Source organism: Acytostelium subglobosum (assembly GCF_000787575.1).
Source record: "Acytostelium subglobosum LB1 DNA, scaffold: scaffold43, whole genome shotgun sequence".
NCBI lineage: Eukaryota > Evosea > Eumycetozoa > Acytosteliales > Acytosteliaceae > Acytostelium > Acytostelium subglobosum.
In genome coordinates, this window is record NW_012236490.1 from 26,590 (window position 1) to 49,592 (window position 23,003).

Consider the following 23,003-nt stretch of genomic DNA (forward strand, 5'->3'; position numbering starts at 1 on the left):
GATCGTCCATTCATATGCGACAGTGACGCAAGCAAAGGTGCGATTGGCTATGTGATCTACCAACTGGGTGATGATGGAGAGCGACGACACATTCTGTATGGGTCTAAGCGATTCAACGACAGTCAACTTCGCTACACTGTGCTTGAGCGCGAGATGCTAGCTGCAGTAACTGCTCTGATTGATAATCATTATTTATTGTTTGGTTATCCAATCACGATCAACTGTGATCACCGCAACATTGTATTCCTGTATGAGCAATGTAAATATCCGATCAGTGATCGTATTACTCGATGGATACAGATCCTAAGTAAGTACAATCCCAAACTGGAGTACATCAAAGGCTCGTCCAACATCTATGCTGATGCATGCAGTCGATCAATTGATGTCAAAGAGTTGATGGAGCGCGTCCGATCAAACAAATCGATTGATGTGGATGATGACATCCCCATGCCAGATGAACCTGTACTCGCCAAACATATCGCATCTGTCGATAATGTGACCAACACAGCAACTGTTGCTGCTGCCACCGCTTCCGCTCGCAGTATAGAGGAATTGTCCGAACTGAATATGCTCCACGCCTTTGATGATGATACCATCATTCCACTGATACTAGCTGGCTACGAGATAGAGGACAAGTTAGTCAACGAGAAAACGTTGCACCGTGATCAGACACCTTACACCGTCGATACCAGAGGCTTGCGCCTGACGAGTGAGAACAAGCTGATTGTTCCACGTGTGAAGAAGGTCATTCGCAAAGTGATATCCATCCACCATGATCACTGGCTAGGAGGACACTTTGATCACAAGAGAACGAGCGAGAAGATTAAACGTAGATACTACTGGCTGACGATGAACGCTGACATCCTCAACTACGTACAGTCATGTGTCATTTGCAAGCTGTGCAGTGACCATCCACCGAGGACGATGGGCTTGCTGGAGCCCCTAACCATTCCACAATATGTGTTTGAATCAATCACCATGGATATAATTCCAAAGCTGTCCACTCATACTACTAAAACTGGTGTAGAGTATGACGGAATACTGTTGGTGTCCGATCGATTCTCCAAATTCACATGGTTGAAGCCATTGATCAAGGGTGCGAAGAGCATGGACATCATTGATCTGTTACAAGAGATGTTCTGCACTTTTCCACGACCAAGTGAGATCGTAACTGATAACGATCCATTGTTCACAGCTCATGTCTTCGTTGAATACATGAAGGCTAAGAAGGTCGAGATACACATGAGTCTACCGTATCGCCACAACCCTAATGGCCACTCTGAGATCAGAGTACGACTGGTAAAGAACGTCCTGCGCAAGATGTTGTTGCAACGTGAGTTGTTAGCAAGGTACTTGCATGATGATCCAACTGGGATCCTGGAGGAGATTGACCTCGACGATAGCATGACCGACATACGTAAGAACTGGTTCGTGTGTTTGCCACTGATCCAATATGCCATCAATAACACACTGTCAACGTCTACTGGTATGACGCCTTACCGTATCATGTTTAACAGAGATGCCGAACCACTGACTGTTTCAACTTCGGATACAACACCGAAAACTGTATCTGTACATTTGAATGAATGGAACAAAACAATGAAGATTGTGCGTGATCACCTTCTGTTGGCAAGTAAAAACATGAAGAAGTATTATGACTCAAGGAAGAGGCCGACGAACATTCACCCTGGTGATTATGTGTTCCGTCGTTTGCACGACCACGAACGTTCAAAGAAGTTGGACGCGGTCTACACTGGCCCATATTTGGTTGTTAGAGTAAACAACAACAACATCACCTTCCTTGATGACACTGTCGATCCAGCGATCGAGAAGACTGTACATGCTGCTCTACTCAAAAGGCTGTTCCAAGATCACTGAATGATCTTGAAGATGAACAAGATGAGGACAATGTCGATCAAATGAGCGAATCAGACGACGACACAGAGAACGAGAATGATGATGCTGATGATCATGATCACACATCAAACACTGATGAACCGATTGGATCACCGGACCAATCACCTCCAAGTTCACCGGAATCAACTTTGGAGTACCAGGATGAAGATAACCATGACGTTGTCGTTGGTCCTAAAGAGAAGGAGAAGAAGAAGGATGAACCACTGAGAATTCCATCCAAGGTCAAGAGACTACAACTGTACAAAACTGCTGTCGAGTATATTGATAACAAGGTGCCATACTGGAAACACCTGGACAATCTCATAAAGTACGAGGAATCCGCTGAGTATTCTGACTGTGCCAATACTGTGGCCTCAACGCTGATTCAGAAGATACTGAAGTATTCATTGAGAGGAGTCCATTCTGATCTGTTCAGAATACTGGCCAAGAGGACAATACATCTCACTTCAGGTATTCGAGTGGAATACCTATTCCAAGTCTCACGATCAAGAGGATGGTTGCGCAACCAAGTTGTTAGCCAATTCTATGCCACAGATATCACTAACTTCAACCAACGACTACAAGGAACTTCACAATGATCAACTGGATCAATCACTGCAATTAATGAACAAGACAAATACATCACTGGATGGGGGGGTCTTTCATTAAGAGGAGCAGTGTTGGGCTTACACAATTATATATATATGGATAGATGACACGCGCCGAGCTGGCATCTAATAGAATTGTGTTCCAAAGCCAAGACTGTATATATGGCGTGAGTCTCCATCATAATGGCGAGGGTCATCATGATAGCGGAGACAACCGACTACACTAATCACACGTACGCTCATGGATGACCGTACACAATAAATACCCGGGACTGTTAGTCACGACTGGACAACAATTACCCTTACCCCCTATTATCTGTCTATATTATTACTATCCACGCCATAACTATACACTAAAGTCTTACAGCAGGGGCTTTGGACTATCGGGAGCGGATGATGACAATGCTCTGTGGGCCTATAAAGCGATGTTCCGTCTCGACCCAGAAGGATGATGAACACTATAAATGCCCTACCACCATCGCCGATAAGATTAGGCTCACCGCTATACTCATACTCAAGACACATGGGTCATATGTCCCCAGCAACAGCAGTGGTAGTAGTGTTGTCGTTGACTGCCTATGCCAAGAAGAACAAGTTGATGGAGATCATGCAGATCAACAATCAGAAGACCAGTGTTACCATCTCCAGCATGTCACATTCACAGAGGCGTTGCTACAACATCAGATTGGAGAGTCAGATCACATGCGATTGCCCATCATTTACTCTCGGAAAGAGTGGATATCGAGGAAACTATTGCAAGCATATCGCCATGGTGTGTTGGAACCCTTTGGTCAGCTCTTTGCAACCAACTTTGCACGACAAGCACTCACTCAGTGCCAGAGAAGCGAGTTGACGGACAAGATAACAGCATATTGTTTGGACAATCAACACATCGTTGGAGACCGCCTTAATGTTACAACATCCGTTGCGCTGCAGTGCGACACCTCGACTCCTCCTAGTCTTCCCTACACCACCAACAGAGAAGAAGAAGAGAGGAAGACCAAAAAAAGAATGTCCCAAGTGCACCAGCCAATCCAGCCATACCATTAGACCCACCCACTGTACCTGCAGGACCAGACAGACTCTCCACTGCATCAATTGAGCGATCAGCTCAGCCGAGATCACCATCTGGCGACCCCACTTTGTTTGATTCAACATCAACCAACTACCCTACAACTCAAGATATAGAAAGCCCAACTCTCAAGCTATCGAATGATAGGCCTAAGAAAAGACAAAAAGATTATTAAACATATATATTACAATCAAAGTCATAATTGAGAGGTTATTATCTGTACTTTTCTTGATTGACTTGGGCTCAAAACACTTTAAGTCCAAAGGTCGTGCACGATTCGACCCAATTGGGTTTGGAAAATGTTGTGGCGTGGGTTGAGAAATGTTATATTATGATGATTAATTTTGTTCTTTATTGTCCTCATATTATCCTCATTGAAAACCTACATACACAATTTTGAAGTTATATAATATATCTCTTTCTTTCAGCCATGAACAACAACAACAACAACAACAACAACAACAACAACAACAACAACAACAAAGATGTAAATGAAGTAGTAAACAAGGAGTCCACCAATGACGACGCCTCCAAGAAGTCTACTCATGATGCACCAATCTGCGACGACCATATACCTCCATCAACGGCTCATTCTATTCTCGCTCATTCATCTGCGACTCATCCCCACATCACAGAGTCAATGTCTATGCAAGTGCCCGTTCCCTCATCCACAGCAACTACTGCGCCCATATCCACGCTTCCCCAAGTGACACCAACACTGCCATCCTATATTGAACACCTCCGCATTGCCCGTGGTACAGATCCAAACAATGTTCGAGTCAATCTTCATTCATTTAAGGGGATCCTATGTTCTAAACCTGGCGGCAATGACCGTTCTGGTTGGCTTGACCAGAAAGTCATGGCATACTTTGCACAAAGATTTCACTATGACATTTTCTTACCGTGGGTCAATACCAAGTCATACTGTGAATCTCCTTCGACCTTCCCGGTTCGCATACACGACACACATACATTGGCAATGCTCAAAGATCATCCAAACTCAGTGGTCAGCTATGGAAAAGAGGTTGAGATTCACCTCCTACCCATCGAACTAGGCTGTCATTGGTCACTTCTCCTGGTGGTATCATCCCACAAACTGGCACAGGCATACATTCACATGGACACAATGGACACAATAGGCACAAAGAACATGCACATACCCCCAGAGGTCTACAAATATATGGGCATTGATGACTCGCAAGTCAAAGGATATCCACTCTCATGTTGGCCAGTCCCAAACAACTTATACAACTGTGGTCCTGCAACGCTATACTCAATGGAACTGGTGCTTTGGATTATACGACATTACCTGACATCATCATCATCATCAGCCGATGACATCCCACGTGTCCAGCTGCCCAAGAATGCTGGAATCTACATGGACATCGATCTTGACGCAGACATTGCATCTCAAAGAGACCACTATGGCCAGGTAACTGAGAGTCTTGTGAATATTTTGCAGGTCTACAGGATGAAGAAAAACAACCGTGAATTCTCAATGCAATCCGATAATGATGTCAACCCTGTGCTATTCTTCGAGCGACACTACAGAAAGAAGATGATTATCTACTTTTTTCGCCATGAGGACCTCTCACCACTTTATGACCCGTCTGGGGCATTTAGACCTAAGAGCACTGGACCATTTAGCAAGCCTAAGAGTATTGATCAGATCTACAATTTCTATGAGTCTCTACCAATACCAGAGGCATCCTTAAAGAGAAAGAAACCGGATTCAGATGACTTAGAGGAATAAGAAGAAGAAATAGCAGTAACCAAAAAGAGATAACAAACAATATTGAAGACGGTATTATTATTAACCAAGAGTTAGATGGAGATATAAAAACAGATAATACAATGAAAGTGATCAGACCACGAGGTTGGTCTCACACGCTTGCGTAAACAGTTGTTCTTGTTTTCTGGTATTAAATGGAGAGTTGGACCTACTTTTGAACCCTGTCATATGACGTTTTATCTCATTTGTAATAACACAAGACTGTTTATAAGAGTCATATTACATATATATACATATATATACATACATAGTCGTTCTCCTTCAGGAGTGTATCAGTTGATCACTGGAAAGACTATGTCTGTACTGTCTAGTCCATTCGATACTCACCAATTCATTATGTTCCAAGGCAGTGAAACCAATGAATCACTCTGCGCGGAGCTGGATGCTACGACAGGACCTTGACAGGTTTAAAAGTAATTGCTGCAAGGTAAGTCATTGCAAGTGTGACGTTGTTGTTATTTATCATGTCTTTAAAGCTAACAAAGTTGATTGATTGATTGATTGATTGATTGATTGATTGATTGATTGATTGATTGATTGATTGATTGATTGATTGATTGATTGATTGATTGATTGATTGATTGATTGATTGATTGAAGACCGAACACATTGATGGCATCATGTCCAGCATCTTGATTACCTCTTCATGGGAGTAGGTCGTCTTCAAGAATGCCTCTCGATCCTCCACGGCATTCTTTTTGTCAGCAGTGTTATCCCCATTGTTCTTAAGATGGTCCACTAGCTCCTCCTTGCATCTACCATAGAGGGCAGCATCCTCAAACATGACATGAACTTGCCATTGTTCTTGACCAACGATATCGCCAAGTGGACTACATCAGCAATGACATCAGTAAATTCAACCATTGACATTCATCGAAATCAAGATCCACTGCAACGGAGCACCTGAACAATAATGATACATTATGGAGACATTCTATCCAGAGTGGAGTCGAGCATCTAAAGTGGATGAATCATAGTAAGTTATTGGTCGCCCATGTGTGGATTGATTGATTGATGCTGGTGGATAGATGATATGTTGACGCATGGCCCCATGCTTCATACCTTTGCCTACATATCTACAACATTATCTGGTTACCCCTACTCTCTGTTCACACTGGTTCACTCATTGGTCACCACGTTCACACTTTAATATGAATCATCATTCGTTTGATGCATTCATTCATTCATTCATTCAACACACTTATATACTTATACAGTTACACACATATACATATGTATACATATATACTTACTTAAGCATGGCCTCTACTATCATGGACCATACCTTATTTTAGAGTAACTCATTATACATATGAACATATATATGCGATGCACTCATGATCAGGTTCATGAGGCCCACTGGTCCAGCACTCATTCACACAGATCATGGAGAGCAACAACAACACATACTATGGTTGTGAGGATAGAGTAATCATGTAGTATATATGATTACTCATGCACATATGTTTGGTCATTCACATTCTTTGTTATTGACCAACATATATTATCTCTTACAACTATAGACAACTATAGTTCACATGATACCAATCAAATGAAGTTGCACATACTTACAAGTCGACACAGGAGGAAGCAGCAGGTTGACTGAGAGATACAATCGATTGATTGCAACGAGATCAATAGATACTTGAAGTAAGCATATACATTTGATGATTGAATGATGTTGGTGTTATTGTCGATGATTGATTGATTTGCTCTTTGTACTTCATTCAGCCATTGCAAAGGTAACCTGTCGTCAAAACAGATACTCACAAGCGAGAGGATACTGTATGTCATCAGTGATCCAATGGAATTGGCATTGAGCAGAATGTACCAGATTGTAGCAGATGATAGTACTCTCTGAACAAGTGTCCATCAATCGACGAGATGTTTAAGGACATCGTTGATCTACTCCAAGGTCAGAAGCAGGTTGATGAGGTGGACAGTGGCGATGATCACGAGTCGGAAGATGATGACAACAACGAAGATGATGTGATTGATGATACCAATGATGACCAACTCTATGAGTTGTAGATGAAGATGACAAAAACAACGAAAACAAAGATGTTGCCGACAGTGACATGTTGACAACTACGATTATGATGATGACAGCAACGATGACCAACTCTATGATATATTTGTTTGTTGAGGCAAAGTTAGGAATTACTATCATCAATCAGTCGAACCACTTTTCCGTTGTGTTTACTTACATCGATGCCCTGTCCTGATATATTTCCTGCACTTGATTCACTGGTGTTCACCCACAGGACTATGTCAAAGAGCTGCTAACTGCGATAACTGTCACCATTGTAAGATGATCGCGGCCACAAACATATGCCTATTACAGAATGATGGATGGCTTTTTATCAATGTGACAAGTTGCTGAAAGCGATCCAAGATAAAACTGAATATTTATAAATATGTAAATTTTAAAATATGTAAATATATTATTATATATTATTATAATTATACTTATTTATTTACATTCCTGTAACTCCAAAAACATTGCTGTCACAACGTCATCAGTCTGGAATGGAAAGACGAACATTATTTAAACACTAACAGTCAATAGACATTTAATTTTTTTATTTATCGAGTTCTAAGTTCAATATATCTTATAACCTGAGATAATCAAGTTGGGCAATTATAATTTAGTGTAAGCAAAACTAATTTAGACTCGAAGTTCTGGACCATTTATCACAAACTCATTTTAGCGAACTTCAATGTAATCACATTTTTCTTTTTACGCATTAATGTAAATTGTCTGTATTTTTATATCTAGATTTTGAATTATTTTTATTTAATTAACATTTAAATATTAGCAAAACAGCTCGAGAGAAGATTCTGCTCGTTTTTTAAAAATACTTAACACACTTTCGAGGGTACCCTTTTGAAAGTCATTCATTATGTTAATACAAATACTATTCTTTATCATAATGGACCCATCCAATAGTAAGTATGATTGGTTGATTAATTAATTGTTAATTGTTAACTCTTATTAGTTCTAGAACCTTTCTTCAAATAGTTTCAATGATTTAAGTTAGATCCTTTACCAAATAATCCCATTGATAGTTGTGCAATCCTTTTTCACAGAGTAGAATAGTAGCCGATATCAATTTTATTGATTATAGTCAATTCCAAGATGATAGATTGTCCTCGTGAAAGATGTCAAGATCCAAGTGAAAGATACTTTTTTCCTAGTCCTCGAAAAGATAATAGATTGTCCTCGTGAAAGATGTTAAGATCCTCGTGAAAGATACTATCTTAGTCCTAGTGAAAGATGATAGTGGGGTGTACAGTGTACAATGTGTGCAATGTCCATCCTCAAACCCTTTGTCCATTACTTGTCTATGGATGATAGGTTTGAGGATATCTGTTTTCAACACGACAATATGCTTACTCATAGGTAATGCTAAAGACTGAGGCTCAGTTCAGTTTGAAAACCCTATCAACGCTGGAATAATAAAATAATATTATCAGAGCAAGTTGTTCATCTAAAAATATATAAATTAACCTGCTCAGGAGTTTAACCGTCAGTTCACGCTATTGATGGGCAAATTTGGTCTTTTTTGTATCCCATTCATCCAATTTGGAAACAACAAGAAGAATATCAAGGAAAAACAAAGGATATTTACTTACCAATCAGAGGCTCGATATACACAATGGACACGTTGTTAGAGTCTAAGGTCAGTTGATGTTGTTGGGAACTTCCAAAATGATATGATTCCATCGCCGTGTGCCTCATTAACAGTCACAAATAGTGCCATCTCATTATCGAGAGGCCTCCAAATGGTCTCTAAATACACATGACATCCACTAATACCAAAGAATTGCCGAGTTATTGTTGGTGTCGATTTGAGCAAGTTCAAAAGAGAGACAGGGGCGACTTGACTGATTTTGATTGGTGTGTAGCCTGGCTTGATTTGGACAATGATGTGTGCAAGTCTGTTCATCTTGGTAAGAGAACCACTATTGAACTCTAGAAACGATGATGGATTGTGATGTCTTGGTTTATGGAGAATTGTGATTGTATTGGCTTTCATGGTCAGACGGGTGTGAGAAAGCCAAAGTTCTCAGGAGAGAACCGAGTGTTTTGAATCGACAGCGATATAATTGGTGGAATGTGCCCATTTGGGCGCATTACAGACTGTGGTATATGCCCTGCTTGAAGTGGTTGCTTGATCAAAGCGATCCAATGAAAGCTGTATTACTGACTGAGGTATATATGTCCAACTTGAAGAGGTTGATTGAAACTAGTCAATGATAGCTATAGATGTGTCACTGACTGTGGAATGTGTCCAACTTGAAGTGGTTGGTTGAGATCCACCAATGTTAATTGTGTCACTGACTCTGGTATATGTCCAGCTTGAAGTGGTTGATCGAGGCGGTATATGTCCAGCTTGTAGTGGTTGGTTGAAAGATGAGAGTGATAGATGTGTCACAGACTGCGGTATATGTCCAGCTTGAAGTAGTTGATTGAAATATTGTAATGATAGATGTGTCACTGACTGTGGTATATGTCCAACTTGAAGAGGTTGGTTCAAATGGACTGATGATAGATATGTGACTGACTGTGGGATACCACCATGAAGGAGATGGTGAGGGTAAGGATATATCAGCACTTGCAAACTTGTGACCCCCGAAGGGATTGAAGGAATCTGGACCAGATGAGCATTATTATGATGAGGTGGAGAGCCCTCAATTGTAAAGTGTGTCGCCAGCTGTCGATCTGAGTTAAGAATGTTAGTCAAGTGCTCAAGTGATCTCAAGTTGGTATTTGATAGTGTGGCGTAGTCACGGTAGTACTTCAATGATGGGACTATACTCTGTAGTTGAAAGAATATACTTCTGTTTACTAGGAGATAACAAAGTATATCAATGTTATCAAGATGTGAAAGTGCGCGTCTTAAGATGTAAATAGGCAAAGTAGTGATCATTCTTATTGCTCCTCTATGTGTTGTTTGTGCGTGTTGTCTTTCTTCTCTTTGTCAGTGCACTGATAAGAATGAGAATGATCCGCGCCACTTTCTTCACCCTGATGACATGAACTCTCTTCACATATATTACCTAAAGAGGAGATGGGACTCAACTCCAGCCATCAGTTATTATTTTTTTTGAATAATCTCAAACTTTGATTCATTACAGATTCATTCATTCCTTCTTTCATTCATTCATTCATTGGTACCAACTGTATACATATATTCATATACATTGTCCATCGCATAGTATTGCTTTGATTCATTCATGATGAAGTTCTACGTTCACTTTGAAGGCCAGCCCGAGTACACATGTATCGTTCAACCTCTGTCGCAGCAGCAACAGTTGCAGTCCATCCTAGACTTGAAGTTGGTATGTATGTGAAGTTGAGTGATAAGTTGATTGAGTTGTACTCGTCACTTTGATCTGACTAACTAACTAACTTTACTCACTCATTCATTCATTCATTCGATCGATCAACCAAACAAAGTACTTTGTAAAAGAATACAGATCAGTTCATGGAGATAGTAATCAGATGACATCAAATTCAATCGATTTGAAGGATGTCAAGGGAAAGAAGTTGGTTGACTCTACTCATTTGCTCAAGGCCATCAAGAACATGGATGATGTATACGTTGTGAAGAATAACAACACTCCAACACCTGACCCTGTTGCTGATGTTGCAACATCATCAAAGTCATCAGAGGTTGTTGCTCCTGCTCCTGCTGCTACTGCTGCAAGCACATCATCATCAATCTCATCACAGTCAACATCAAAAACTGAGACGACGTCGACGATATCATCTGCGTCATCTGCATCGTCCCCTTCCCAATCTCAATCCCCATCGACTTTGACATCATCATCGTCGTCAACATCATCGCCGGCAGCGAGCACACCCGACAAGAAGGTGCCTGTATCGATATCAACAGGCTGTGATCCAAAGTATCAGGCATTTGTGTTGAACCTGCTCGAGCAGGGCAACCAGCTGTACGACAAACAGTTGTACAGGGGCGCAGTGCAATACTATGAGAACGTGCTGCAAGTCCATCCAACCGAGAAGACAACACTGGTGCGAATGGCCACCATTTATCACAAGGCCGAGAAATGCGACAAGGCACTTAAGTTCATTGAGTCTGCCATTAAGCATCATTCAAAGGACAAGGATCACATGCTCAACGTGCTGTACGGCAACATCCTTACCGGTGTGAAGGAGTTTGAGGATGCCGCTGCGCAGTTCAAGCTCGCCGCCAATATCATGGGCAAGAAGCACAAGGACTATTTGACGACGCGCGCACTCATGGCCAAGGCGATGTACGACACGAGGATACAGTCCAACCAGCAGGAGGCATGCGAGGTGCTCAACGAGGTCAAGAACACCGACGAGGGCAACTTGCAGGGCCTCATTGGTTTCGCCTACGTTCTGATCGATAACAAGCGACACAATGATGCATTGTTGGTGCTGATGCAGTTGTTGTCGCGCATGGGCAACTCGGGCGATCGCAACCCAGTAGCCAACTACACCAAGGAGGCGCTGGCCGACTATGCCCGTGAGTTTGGAGCACAGCAGATACTCGTGCAGCTGAAGGACACGCTCAACACTGCGCCCGTGCTCGCATTCATGTCATCCGTGGTCAAGGAGTACGGCGCCATCGAGGCCTCGGTCGACTTTATGAAGCAAGCGCTGCAAATGGACCCGACCAACGCCAACTACGCACACAACGTGCTACATGGACTCGAGGTGTGCAACAAGTACACCGAAGCCATCAATGTATTCATGAAGTTCTTGCAGACGAACAAGACACGCGGTCTCTCCAACTACAAGCTCACGAATGGCAGCATCCTGGCCATACTGCACAAGCAGCAACACATTGACTATCTCAACAACCCTTTGTTGTCACTCAGCTACAAGCGAAAGATGCCAGACACTGGCCCCATCCCAGTGCCCAAGAACCTGTTGGACGTGGCACCAGACGATCAGCCCACGGACGCACCCTACACCAAGGACGACCTGGACCTCATGTCACTCTGGTTCACCATCGTCAAGATACTCTATGTGCTGGGCATTCTGGAGCCGCTGCCCGCGCTGATCTCGGCGCTGGAGCCACTGCGCAAGGACAGGAACCTGCATCTCACCGTCACGAGGAACGAGCAGGCCTACTTCATGTGCATCTCGCAGCTGATGACATTCAGGGAGCTGCCCATCCCCAACTACCCACCCATTTACATCGCTGGAGACAGTCACTCGACTGTTCCCGCGTGGACCACTTGCACAATCGATGGCAAGCCACGTCTATTCCATCCACTCCTGACGACAGGATTGAAGATGTGGCATCTTCGACCGAGCAGCAAGTTCTTCCCCAAGTTCAATTTCTATGCCGTCACCTGTACCGCTCCCAAAGGTTCCGAGATCGTCTTCCAATTCGGTGAGATTGATTGTCGCGAAGGTATCCTAGTGTCTGTTGATAAATGTCGATACAATGTATGTACTTCCAATCACTCAATGGAACCATTCCACTCACTCACTAACCCATTCAAATCAATCAATCAAGACTATCGAGGAAGGTATCGAAGTTACAATTGATATATATATTGCGGCACTGAAGGTATTGATACAGAAGTATAATTACAAGGCGTATATTCACCCTGTGGTACCAGTGTTGGACCAGACGAGGACAATGGTCAAGGCATTCAACAAGATATTCAAGGAGAAGGTGATGAAGGTTAAGGAGTTGGTATGGTTGGACTTCTTTGATGAGTTGTTAGACTCCACTGGCAATGGTTTCAATCAAGAATATGCCATGGATGGTACACACATGAATCCATCCTATGTGCGACTAGTTGAGCGAACGATCAATGATCACTACAGGTCAAAACAATCAAATAAGTAAAGTAAAGAATAGTCATCACCGTCACCAATTCATCGTCACCATCATACCAATAGATCAATGACCGATCAATGACCATTTTTGGACTTTATACAAAGAACACGTTCTTTCTGTTGTTCAGAATGCCGTTTTCCTATTTAGTTCTCTGTTTGGACTTGGTCTGATGCCAATTATGAGGTGGACCTTGGCCCAGGGCCCAAAAACGACAAAAATATCTGTTTTTTGGTTTAAAACCTATTATTAATGGGAACTGTGATGTTTTGAATGACTGTTCAGTGATGATTCGTTTGAATTGAACGTCTCGTACATGCAAAGGATTGATGTTGTTGGAATTGGATGATGACAAGCCTGCCATCTTGAGAACGTCTAGACATGTCCAAGATAGATACTTAAAATCATAAATATCACAATCATTAAAATATCATCAACTTCATCTTATACTATTACAATCTACAAATAATACAATCCTAAGATCATATACTAATACTTATTCATACATTTATTTATATATACAACAATGGTCGACCATCTTGACATTGATTCAGAAGCAAATGATAATCGTTTGATACTACCCCAACATGTTGGTCAAGACGACGAAGAGGAGGAGGAGGAGGAAGATGAAAGGGCAATGATCATAGGTAGTACTCAATCATTACATTCCAACAGATCATTATCATTATCATTACATGATAGTGGTGGAGCAGGCACCAAGGATGACCATGACCATGACCATGACCACAATGACAACATGTCCAAGGATAGTGGTAGTGGGGGTGGGGAGGGTGACGGCGCAACCCTGGAAATACATACTACGACCGAACAACCGGCAAAGTCTACGCCTTTGCCATGGCGCAAACTGTCTGGACCTTACGTGTTGCTGATCTGCGAGGCAATAGGCAGCACATCTTTGTACAGCTACATTGGATTCATGATCTTGCACTTTGGCATCACGACCGATCAGACCAAGGTCGGCTACTATGCCGGCTTCATCGCATCATCCTTCTCACTGGCACAGTTCCTCAGCAGCTTCTTCTGGGGCAAGATGAGTGATCACTATGGCCGCAAGCCTATATTGCTCATTGGATCGACTGGCTCAATCATCTCGGTGTTGGCCGTGGGCCTCAGCGCCAACCTGCCCATGCTGATCCTAGCGCGTACAATCAATGGTGTGCTCAACGGAAATATTGGCGTGGTCAAGACTTATATTGGCGAGATCACTGACAAGACTAATCAGATCGAGGCATTTGGATACATCGGCCTGACTTGGGGATTTGGAAGTATCATTGGTCCGATGCTTGGTGGAGTCCTGAGTGAGCCCGCCAAGAACATGCCTGCATTGTTTGGAAATAATGTGTTCTTTGGAAAGATGTTTCCATTCCTGCTGCCCAACCTGCTCATTGCTGTGCTCACTTCAATCGGACTCGTATTTGTCTACTTCTTCATGAATGAGACATTGCGACCCGCGAGTGGCACTATCATTGCTCGTTCAGAACCAGCCTTCAACACCAACATGGTTGGTGAGGAGGTCGAGGGCGAGGGCGAGGGTACTGATCACTCGAGATCCACCATCGAACTAGAGTTAATCCCCCAAGAACGATCAATTAACAACCAAAACGATAGGTTGGGTGCGGTCATCGTGGGAGATGACTCGCGGGACGAGATGGACCATGATGACCTCCATGCCTCATTGCGATCGAATGGTCAAAGAATGAAGGATGGCTTCACAGCCCTCTCAGGAAAGCTCATATTCTGGAAGAAGGGTGATGGACCCAGCAGAGGAACCACCGACGCCACAATCCAGACACGAAAGCGCTTCAAGTTGCCCATTGACACCAACTTATTCAAGGACAAACAGATCATGGAGACAACAATACTCTACTCAATAGTCGGAATGATATTCACAATGTATGATGAAGCATTCCCTATTTGGGCCATCGCGCCAAAGGACGAAGGAGGCCTTACATTCCAGTCGCGAGACACTGGCATCTGTGGTGCCATCGGTGGTGCCACGGTGATCCTTATCCAACTGTTTGTGATCAAGCCAATTGGACGCAAGTATGGCATCATCAAGGCGTTCCGCTTGGGATGTCTGACGGCCGCCCTCTCCTTCCTGACAATCCCCATTCTCAACTATGTTGTGCCCCAGGTGACCGACCCCGTCACATCTCACTGGGTCCTCTTCTGGACGGTGACCACGCTGTTCTTGGCCTTCAGGAACCTTGCCGGCCAGCTCGTGTTCACGCCCGTGATGACACTGATCAACAACGCGGCAACCTCTCGCAAGAAGGGCGCAGCCAACGGTCTGGGCCAATCGATGGTCGCGCTGTGTCGTGCCATCGCACCCACTGTGGCATCAGTCGCCGTCGCCTGGTCGCTAACGCCTGGCCACCCATTCCCCATCAACGAATGGTTCATCTTTTTGATCATGTCCTTACTATGTCTACCGCCAGCCATCTACACATGGTACCTGCCAACCTCTCTCAATCAACCGATCGATGAGACAGGAGAAGAATCACTACTTCACACTGCAATGCTTATGGAGTAGTCCCCAGTCAGTCAGTCAGTCAATAAATATCATTCACTTGATAAGTGATTGAGTATCCTATAGATGTCGCTTGAGAGATTGATTATTGATTGCCTTGAGTGGAAGAATGTTGTTTGTGTATGTATATATAATATCGTTTATGTTCAACATTTGTGTCCTGTTATCTGATTGATTGATGGCTGCTACTATCGTACGGCTAATCAATGATCGATGATGATGATGCTGTTACTGATGCTATTGCTGCTTTGTTGTTGCCTGTTGATGACAACTGAGACGATTAAGGGTCCGGGGTCGGGGGGGTCGGAAGTATTCGCTTTAATAGTACATAACCTCATTCTCAGAGCTGATCTTCTTGAGCTTGAACACCTGTCCACAGTCCAAACAGATGCATGGTCTCTTGTGGGAGACCTTGTGGAAGACGAGGTCGTGCTCCTCACCCTCACCACCCTCACATCCAACAGTTCTGTTGTCAAAGATCGACTCTACAATAACTGGGGCCTTCAAAGTTCCGAAAGCTCCAGTGAGCATCTCATGACCAAAGTCCTCTGTTTATATTCAATAATGATGATGATATTAATTTATATGATATATATGGTTAGTTATTCTGATCTGATTGATTGATTGATCATTTGATCACATCTTGATAATGATCATACCTCTCTTGATGGCTCTTCTGGTGGCGTTCAACTCGGAAGCGTCGAGCAATGAGTTGCTGGATGGCTTGTGGAAGAACTCCATCGAGTGAGTCGGAGTGAACATCTCCTTAATGTACTTGATAAACTTGGACATTGTATATTTATATTATATCTGTAGTGCGTGTGTGATGATTGATGATGTTGTGAATGAATGAGTGAGTGAATTGTGAGAATGAGGTACCAGGAAGAGTAAGTGGTCGGGTGGTCTGTTTGATCACATTCATATTTATTTTTTTCAAAAGTGGGTTTCGTTACTTTGAATATCAACGAAGTTCATTTGAAATCATTTCTATTTCCTTGAGCTGAAATAAAATTAAATTTAAATGCCCGTGCATTTATTTACACGAACGAGGTGATTCAAGCACTCGACACACATCCCCTACTTCAACATCAACAAAGAGATTATAACTATCTTAGGTATGTATGGAAAGATCACAAACATCAATCAACACACACTTAATAATATAGTAATCTTATATATTCATGTGAACAAGTTCAGATCAGATCTAGATATTTGTTACTATTACCAAATCTAGTAATTTTGGGGTGAATATATATAGAATGACGATTGGTGCAGAGTTATCTTTACAGATTTTACAAGAGGTACATGGTGGTGCACCTATATCACAGGTGGCAAGGAAGTATAATATCAATGAGACAACAATAAGGAGATGGGGCAAGAAACAGATGGATAGGCAATCTATTCAACAGAGAGCGGCGAGACAGGGTAGGAAGCGCAAGGTTGCCAGCGATATTGAAAACAATGTGTTGCAATGGCTGTCTGGCACAAGATCTCCATCCTCCGCATCCACACCCACCCAGCCATCTACACCCTCGCCTGTCGGCGCCACACCCGCCACAACAGCCACTGTCTCTCAATCCTCCACTCCTACTCCGTCATCCCCTGCCACTTCCACGACTACTTCCACGACTACCTCAACTACCACAACTACCACTACCACTTCCACTACCACTACTACCGACACTGCCAATGCAACTTCCACTTCCATCTCCGATGACTCATTGGCTCAACATAACATTGAGGAGCAACAGCAAGTGGAGGAGGAGCAGCAGCCACGAGAACAAGAACAAGAGCAACAACAAACGATTGAACTTGGAGTAGGTGGAGATGACACAAGTCCTGGTATAATATTGTCAGAGCAATTGGATGAGCGAAATGGTGGTGATAACGCAGACAAAGATGGTCAAGATAATGATGTGATAATGACAACCTGCACGCCAGGCCAAGAACAAGTCCAATATCAAGTACAAGTCCAAGTCCTAGACCAATCACAACAACAACAACAAGATCAAGATATTACACAACAACCTATTATATTGCAAGATCCGAATGAACCAGAGGCGGATATGACTCTGCCGCCTCAAGAACAACAAGTGATCACACATCCACCCCCAGAGGTGACATCGGACACCATCCAGCAGTATATCATACAGAACTTCAATGTACACTTGACGCCAGGCTACATATCACAGATGATGCGACGAAACAATATACTATTGTCACGTCGAGCAAAGAGCACGAGCACGAGCACGAGCACGAGCACCAGCACAAACGCCAACACAACAAACGCCAACACAAACACAATCACACCAAGACAACCAAGGAGGAAGAAGGCTAGAGGCTCAACAACATCAACCTCCAACGACACCAATAACAATGACTATCAAGCTGCAAACCAGGAAGATGGTGGCCATGCGGAGCAACTTGAAGTCGATAATGAAGTGCAACAGCATCATCAACACCACCAACTGGAGGTTCACACAACACATAATGTCGTTCAGGAAGAGGAGCAAGTTCAAGGACATATACATATTGATGTGGATCAATCCCAAGAGCAAGATCAACAACAACAACATGTACATGTTGTAGTWACAGGATCAAGAACAAGAGCATCATCAACAAATAGAGCAACATGTGGATGTTCAAATGGAACAGCACATGGAGCAACAACATCAACATCAAGAGCATATGGAACAGCACATGGAGCAACAACAATATGATGCACAGGATCAACAACATCAAACCAACCAACTGGAGGAGATTATTGAGGAGGTCCAGCCAATGCAACAACAACATCAACAACCACAACAACATCGTGTCAATCAACCATTTGTAACATTTAGATCCATGCCCTTCCAAACGATGCCATTCCAATCAGTCCACTCCACCATGCAGACAAGGCCACCAGCTGCCAATCAAGACGATATTACATCACAAGACCAGTATGATGCTATCATCAACTCCCAACAACAAGACATCCAACAAGACATCCAACAACAAGATCTACAACATCAAGAACAATTACAAGAACACGAACAACTTCACCACCAACATCAAGAGCATCATCACCAAGTCCAAGACCAACATCAACATCAACAGGTATATGATGAGAACACTCATACATCAAACAACGAGACATTGATGGATGAGCACCACCTTCATCAACATCATGAACAACACCAACATCAACATTCTTATGTGGATACCCAGGCCACCATCGATGTCCCCACCATTGTACATTTGCCAGACGTTAGCATCGCCATTGAGCATTCCTCAACGCCAAATACCAGAGATGATCAATCCTCAATGTAGACAGCTTTGTTATCCAGCCCTGTCCATACCATAAACCCAATCAGATTTTGTGCAACTCAACCCTCGTGGAGATATCCTTCCCACAACAGGGTATCACTGAAGATGACTCCATTGAAACTAAACCAAACTCATTGGTTCTCCCTCTTGAGGCTTCCAAATCAATCCAGCGCGTCAGACTTGCAAGGCATAATTACATGAGGAGCAGTAACGGCCAACTCATCCATGAGTTGGACCTGTTCAACCAAGAAGAGAGAAAGGCACATGATGATGGCGATGTCTGCAGGACTGATGGTGATGGATGACCAACACACTCACTAATAGGTGGTGGGGTTGAGGAGCTCCTCTCTATTTAATATAAACATCTACAAGTGTATCAATGACCTCCTCTGTTGTGAGTCGGCAGCAGCGTGCTGTGAATAGATTCCGAAGCGTTGACTTTTGAGAAGGGTGTCGCCAGTGGCCTTGAAGTAGCGCTGCGAGTTGTAGCGACGTAGTTGTTTGTGGAAGGTGCGTCCAAGCTGAGGGGAGCCCTCGAGCAACGCATCCATCTTCATCCACTCGTGCCCCAGCACCTGGTCGGCCGTCAGTCGCTTGGCGGGGTCCGACTCGAGCATCTTGCCAACCAAATCCTTGGCCGAGTCCGATATGCTGTCCCACTCTGGCGACGCGAACTTTAGCTCATTCCTCATGATCAACGACATGATGATCATTGAGTTCTTGCCTTGGAATGGTGGATGTCCACACAATAGAATATACAATATGACGCCGCATGCCCATATGTCCACAGGATACGAGTATCCCTGTCGCTTGATCATCTCTGGTGCTGATGGTTGTGTGAGTACATGTTAGTTTATGGGATGGATGGGAATGATTCCTCGACAAATCGATCAATCAATCCATCACAGACATACCTTGGAACTCTGGCGTGCCACAAACATCGACCAGTGCGCCCTTGTGGCAGAAGGATGCCAGGCCAAAGTCGATGATCTTGAGGATGGCAAACTCAGACTTGTCGTTGAACAGGATGTTCTCGGGCTTAAGGTCTCTATGTACAATGTTGTTCTGATGCAGGAATCCAACAGCCTTGATAATCTGTCTCAGTATATCACGTGCACTCCTCTCTGAATAGTTGGCTACGACCGCCGTCGCACTCGGATCAGCTGCATCACTACTGTTGCCTCCATCAATATTATCATAACTATCATCATTATTCTGTTTCTCTAGCTGGTACAACAGTTCTCCACCGTCCAGACTACGCCAAGCGTACAAAGAGTTAGGTTAGTTAGTGTACGCAACGCAAGATCATTGATTGATTGATTGAATGAGTTGATATACATACTACTCCATGACAATGTAATAGTAGGTGTCTGTTTCAAAGTGATCGACTAGTCCAATGATGTGTTGATGTGATAGGGAGTGAAGGATCTTGACTTCGGTGTTGATGTCCAGCTCAGTATGTGCGGCAATCATCTGGACCAAGGACTTATCGATGACCTTCATTGCATAAAGTAAGTTGGTCTCCTTGTGTATGCACAGATGTACGTCGCTAAATGTTCCACTATTCATCCAATCAATCAAAGTTAGTCACTACTTATCAATCAATCAATCAATCCAATCACACTTCCGATCACTTACCTTCCAATCTTCTCCAGAAGAGTGTAGTTATGATGCTCCAACTTGTGTATCTCTACTGAGTTCCTTTGTGAACTGCCTGGTGATGGCATCGATGGCTCGTGAGGTGGGTACAACAAGTTGGTTTGATATCCATTGGATTGCTCCTCATCCGCCTCATATTGCTGTTGCTGTTGTTGTTTTTGCTCTTCCAATTGTGTAGCCATATAGTTCTTTGGTGGCAGGGGAGGTGGCTTGCGTCTAGGAGGTGGTGGCGGCTTATTGTTGGCGGCTGGTGCACTTTGTTGTTGTTGTTGTTGTTGTTGTTGCTCAGGTTCCTCAACCTGCGCAACTACATTATGTTGTTGTTGATGATGATGATTGTTGTTGTTGGTGACGGCAATGATTGGAATGTTTGTTACGATTGTCACTGGCTCGGCGTGTAGCTCTGGTGATGTTGGGGGTGGAGGTGGAGGAGGTTGTGCCTTATCCTTCTTATTGTTGTTGCTGCTACCGCTGCTGCTGCTGTTGTTGCCCTTCCTGTGTGTGATTGACTTGAAGAGCGAGTTGGCAGACTTGGACTTCCTGTTGTTGATCTTTGAGTCGTCCGATGCAGTTGGCTTGAATGTGGTGGTGGCGCCATCTTTTGTGGGGCGCTGGATGATGGTGAATGACTTGGAACGTGTTCGTGTGAGCACGGGACTGGCGCCGGCATCCTCGTCCTCCATGGACATTGATGCAAACGATGAATTAGTGCTTCCGACGCCGGACGACAGTGACACCAAAGAGTCCGACATGCTCCCATTCGTACTAAGATGATCATCAATACTACTACTGCTGCTCATACTCATTGACTTTGAGTTGATCTTGCGTTGCATGAACCTTGGCTTGAGGCCATTGCTATGTTGTACTTGTTGTTGTTGTTGTTGCTTGGATGATGTTGATGTTGAGGAAGATGATGATGAGTTGTTCAAACTATTGTTATGCTTGGTGGTCGATGTTGAAGTTGTTGATGACGATGATGATGTGATTGTGTTGTTGTCGCCATTAGTCGTTGTGAGTGGCAATGATGTGGTCAGCGCTGTGTTTGGCGTGGACGTTGTGGTAGTCGATGTCAAAACTCCACCGCCGCCACTGCCGACATCCGCGGCGACATCATTATTGGCACCAGTCATGACTAGTGTAGTTCGCTTATCGTGATGTATAGTATGTCTCTTGTATTTCCTACTCTCTTTTTCGCTCAATACATTGCTTGTCCTGTTCGTTTGATGATTGATTGATTGATTGATGTTAGACGGCAGACCGACCTGGTGAGAGAGTGAACCTGGACTAAGACCTACCTAATATTATTATTATTATTACTATTATTATTATTATTACTGCTGTTTATGTATTGTGAAGGGTCATCCTTGGACGCATGCGCTCCCATGTCCACTGAATGATCGACGTAAAGATTGATTGATTGATGTTGATACTGCTGCTGTTGCAACGGTGATCGCGTTCCTTGTGATCTTGTGTATATATTGAATGATGAATGAATATATGTATTATTACAATGTATGTATATGTTTATGTGTACAACTTTTGAATCAAAATGATCAGTTAGCCGGGTGATCGTTTGTGTGTGATTGAGTGAGTGTGTGAGTTTGTTTGATTGAAACGGTGTGGTAAGTGTGTGTGATTGATTGATTGGTGTGTGGTGTTGTGTGAATGACCAAGGTCGCAAATTGTATAGTTCTTAGTGGACCCCAGGTAGATGTCATTTGTTTCAAATTATTCTATTTATTATTAAATTTTGTTTTCAAGCAAATACTCTTGCAATTTGTCATTGTTAAGTGACTTTGAAGCAGCCACAATTATCACTCCCCACCAACGACGACCATGGTTGTCTTTGGTCACTGCTCTTATGCCCTTGTATCTCGGATCAATTGGGATCACAAGTATGTGTTGGTTAGACTTGGGGATGGCAATATGATCCATCTCATGTTGGTCAACTATGCCTTCCAAACAGTCCCTGGTAACATTGTTAGTTGACAGGCTCACCTCTACAGTATCCTTCTTATCACCAAGGACAGCTTGGACCACCTTAAAGTTGGCATAGGGAAAACAATAATGGATCTTGACAATACCAGGGCAACCAGTCACTCCAGAAAGATGGTGGAAGGGGTGGATGGTGAGAGAGGCAATTGATTGGGTGACCTCTGCCAATGGATCCATATCATAATCATCATATATGTTCTCCTCACTCCTTCTGAACTTGAGAGGGGGTGACGCAGGGGTATCATCATCAATCACTAGAGCCGGTTGGGGG

At 43.4% G+C, this 23,003-nt stretch overlaps 10 protein-coding genes across 10 annotated transcripts; 7 read left to right on the top strand and 3 right to left on the bottom strand.

Annotated features, from left to right (window-relative positions):
* Nucleotides 1–396: 396 nt before the first annotated feature.
* SAMD00019534_124460 (hypothetical protein) lies at nucleotides 397–1,878 on the top strand (the record flags this gene model as incomplete). Its single annotated transcript, XM_012892314.1, has 1 exon — nucleotides 397–1,878. One exon carries the CDS (start codon nucleotides 397–399, stop codon nucleotides 1,876–1,878), a length of 1,482 nt encoding a protein of 493 aa, XP_012747768.1.
* Nucleotides 1,879–1,919: 41 nt separating this feature from the next.
* SAMD00019534_124470 (hypothetical protein) lies at nucleotides 1,920–2,495 on the top strand (the record flags this gene model as incomplete). The annotated part of the gene is made up of 2 exons (XM_012892315.1): nucleotides 1,920–2,367; nucleotides 2,482–2,495. 2 exons carry the CDS (start codon nucleotides 1,920–1,922, stop codon nucleotides 2,493–2,495), a joined length of 462 nt encoding a protein of 153 aa, XP_012747769.1.
* Nucleotides 2,496–4,852: 2,357 nt separating this feature from the next.
* Nucleotides 4,853–5,329, top strand: SAMD00019534_124480 (hypothetical protein; the record flags this gene model as incomplete). Its single annotated transcript, XM_012892316.1, has 1 exon — nucleotides 4,853–5,329. One exon carries the CDS (start codon nucleotides 4,853–4,855, stop codon nucleotides 5,327–5,329), a length of 477 nt encoding a protein of 158 aa, XP_012747770.1.
* A 5,280-nt stretch (nucleotides 5,330–10,609) lies between these two features.
* On the top strand, nucleotides 10,610–13,230 carry SAMD00019534_124490 (hypothetical protein; the record flags this gene model as incomplete). The annotated part of the gene is made up of 3 exons (XM_012892317.1): nucleotides 10,610–10,714; nucleotides 10,905–12,821; nucleotides 12,892–13,230. The coding sequence occupies 3 exons, from the start codon at nucleotides 10,610–10,612 to the stop codon at nucleotides 13,228–13,230; spliced, it is 2,361 nt and encodes a 786-aa protein (XP_012747771.1).
* Nucleotides 13,231–13,744: 514 nt separating this feature from the next.
* Nucleotides 13,745–15,772, top strand: SAMD00019534_124500 (hypothetical protein; the record flags this gene model as incomplete). The annotated part of the gene is made up of 1 exon (XM_012892318.1): nucleotides 13,745–15,772. The coding sequence occupies one exon, from the start codon at nucleotides 13,745–13,747 to the stop codon at nucleotides 15,770–15,772; it is 2,028 nt and encodes a 675-aa protein (XP_012747772.1).
* A 315-nt stretch (nucleotides 15,773–16,087) lies between these two features.
* Nucleotides 16,088–16,561, bottom strand: SAMD00019534_124510 (hypothetical protein; the record flags this gene model as incomplete). Its single annotated transcript, XM_012892319.1, has 2 exons — nucleotides 16,088–16,317; nucleotides 16,429–16,561. The coding sequence occupies 2 exons, from the start codon at nucleotides 16,559–16,561 to the stop codon at nucleotides 16,088–16,090; spliced, it is 363 nt and encodes a 120-aa protein (XP_012747773.1).
* A 593-nt stretch (nucleotides 16,562–17,154) lies between these two features.
* On the top strand, nucleotides 17,155–18,107 carry SAMD00019534_124520 (hypothetical protein; the record flags this gene model as incomplete). Its single annotated transcript, XM_012892320.1, has 2 exons — nucleotides 17,155–17,909; nucleotides 17,999–18,107. 2 exons carry the CDS (start codon nucleotides 17,155–17,157, stop codon nucleotides 18,105–18,107), a joined length of 864 nt encoding a protein of 287 aa, XP_012747774.1.
* A 13-nt stretch (nucleotides 18,108–18,120) lies between these two features.
* On the bottom strand, nucleotides 18,121–18,294 carry SAMD00019534_124530 (hypothetical protein; the record flags this gene model as incomplete). Its single annotated transcript, XM_012892321.1, has 1 exon — nucleotides 18,121–18,294. One exon carries the CDS (start codon nucleotides 18,292–18,294, stop codon nucleotides 18,121–18,123), a length of 174 nt encoding a protein of 57 aa, XP_012747775.1.
* A 419-nt stretch (nucleotides 18,295–18,713) lies between these two features.
* On the top strand, nucleotides 18,714–19,115 carry SAMD00019534_124540 (hypothetical protein; the record flags this gene model as incomplete). The annotated part of the gene is made up of 2 exons (XM_012892322.1): nucleotides 18,714–18,868; nucleotides 18,980–19,115. 2 exons carry the CDS (start codon nucleotides 18,714–18,716, stop codon nucleotides 19,113–19,115), a joined length of 291 nt encoding a protein of 96 aa, XP_012747776.1.
* A 328-nt stretch (nucleotides 19,116–19,443) lies between these two features.
* Nucleotides 19,444–22,121, bottom strand: SAMD00019534_124550 (hypothetical protein; the record flags this gene model as incomplete). Its single annotated transcript, XM_012892323.1, has 5 exons — nucleotides 19,444–19,904; nucleotides 19,993–20,333; nucleotides 20,421–20,639; nucleotides 20,717–21,949; nucleotides 22,033–22,121. 5 exons carry the CDS (start codon nucleotides 22,119–22,121, stop codon nucleotides 19,444–19,446), a joined length of 2,343 nt encoding a protein of 780 aa, XP_012747777.1.
* Between the last annotated feature and the right edge of the window lie 882 nt (nucleotides 22,122–23,003).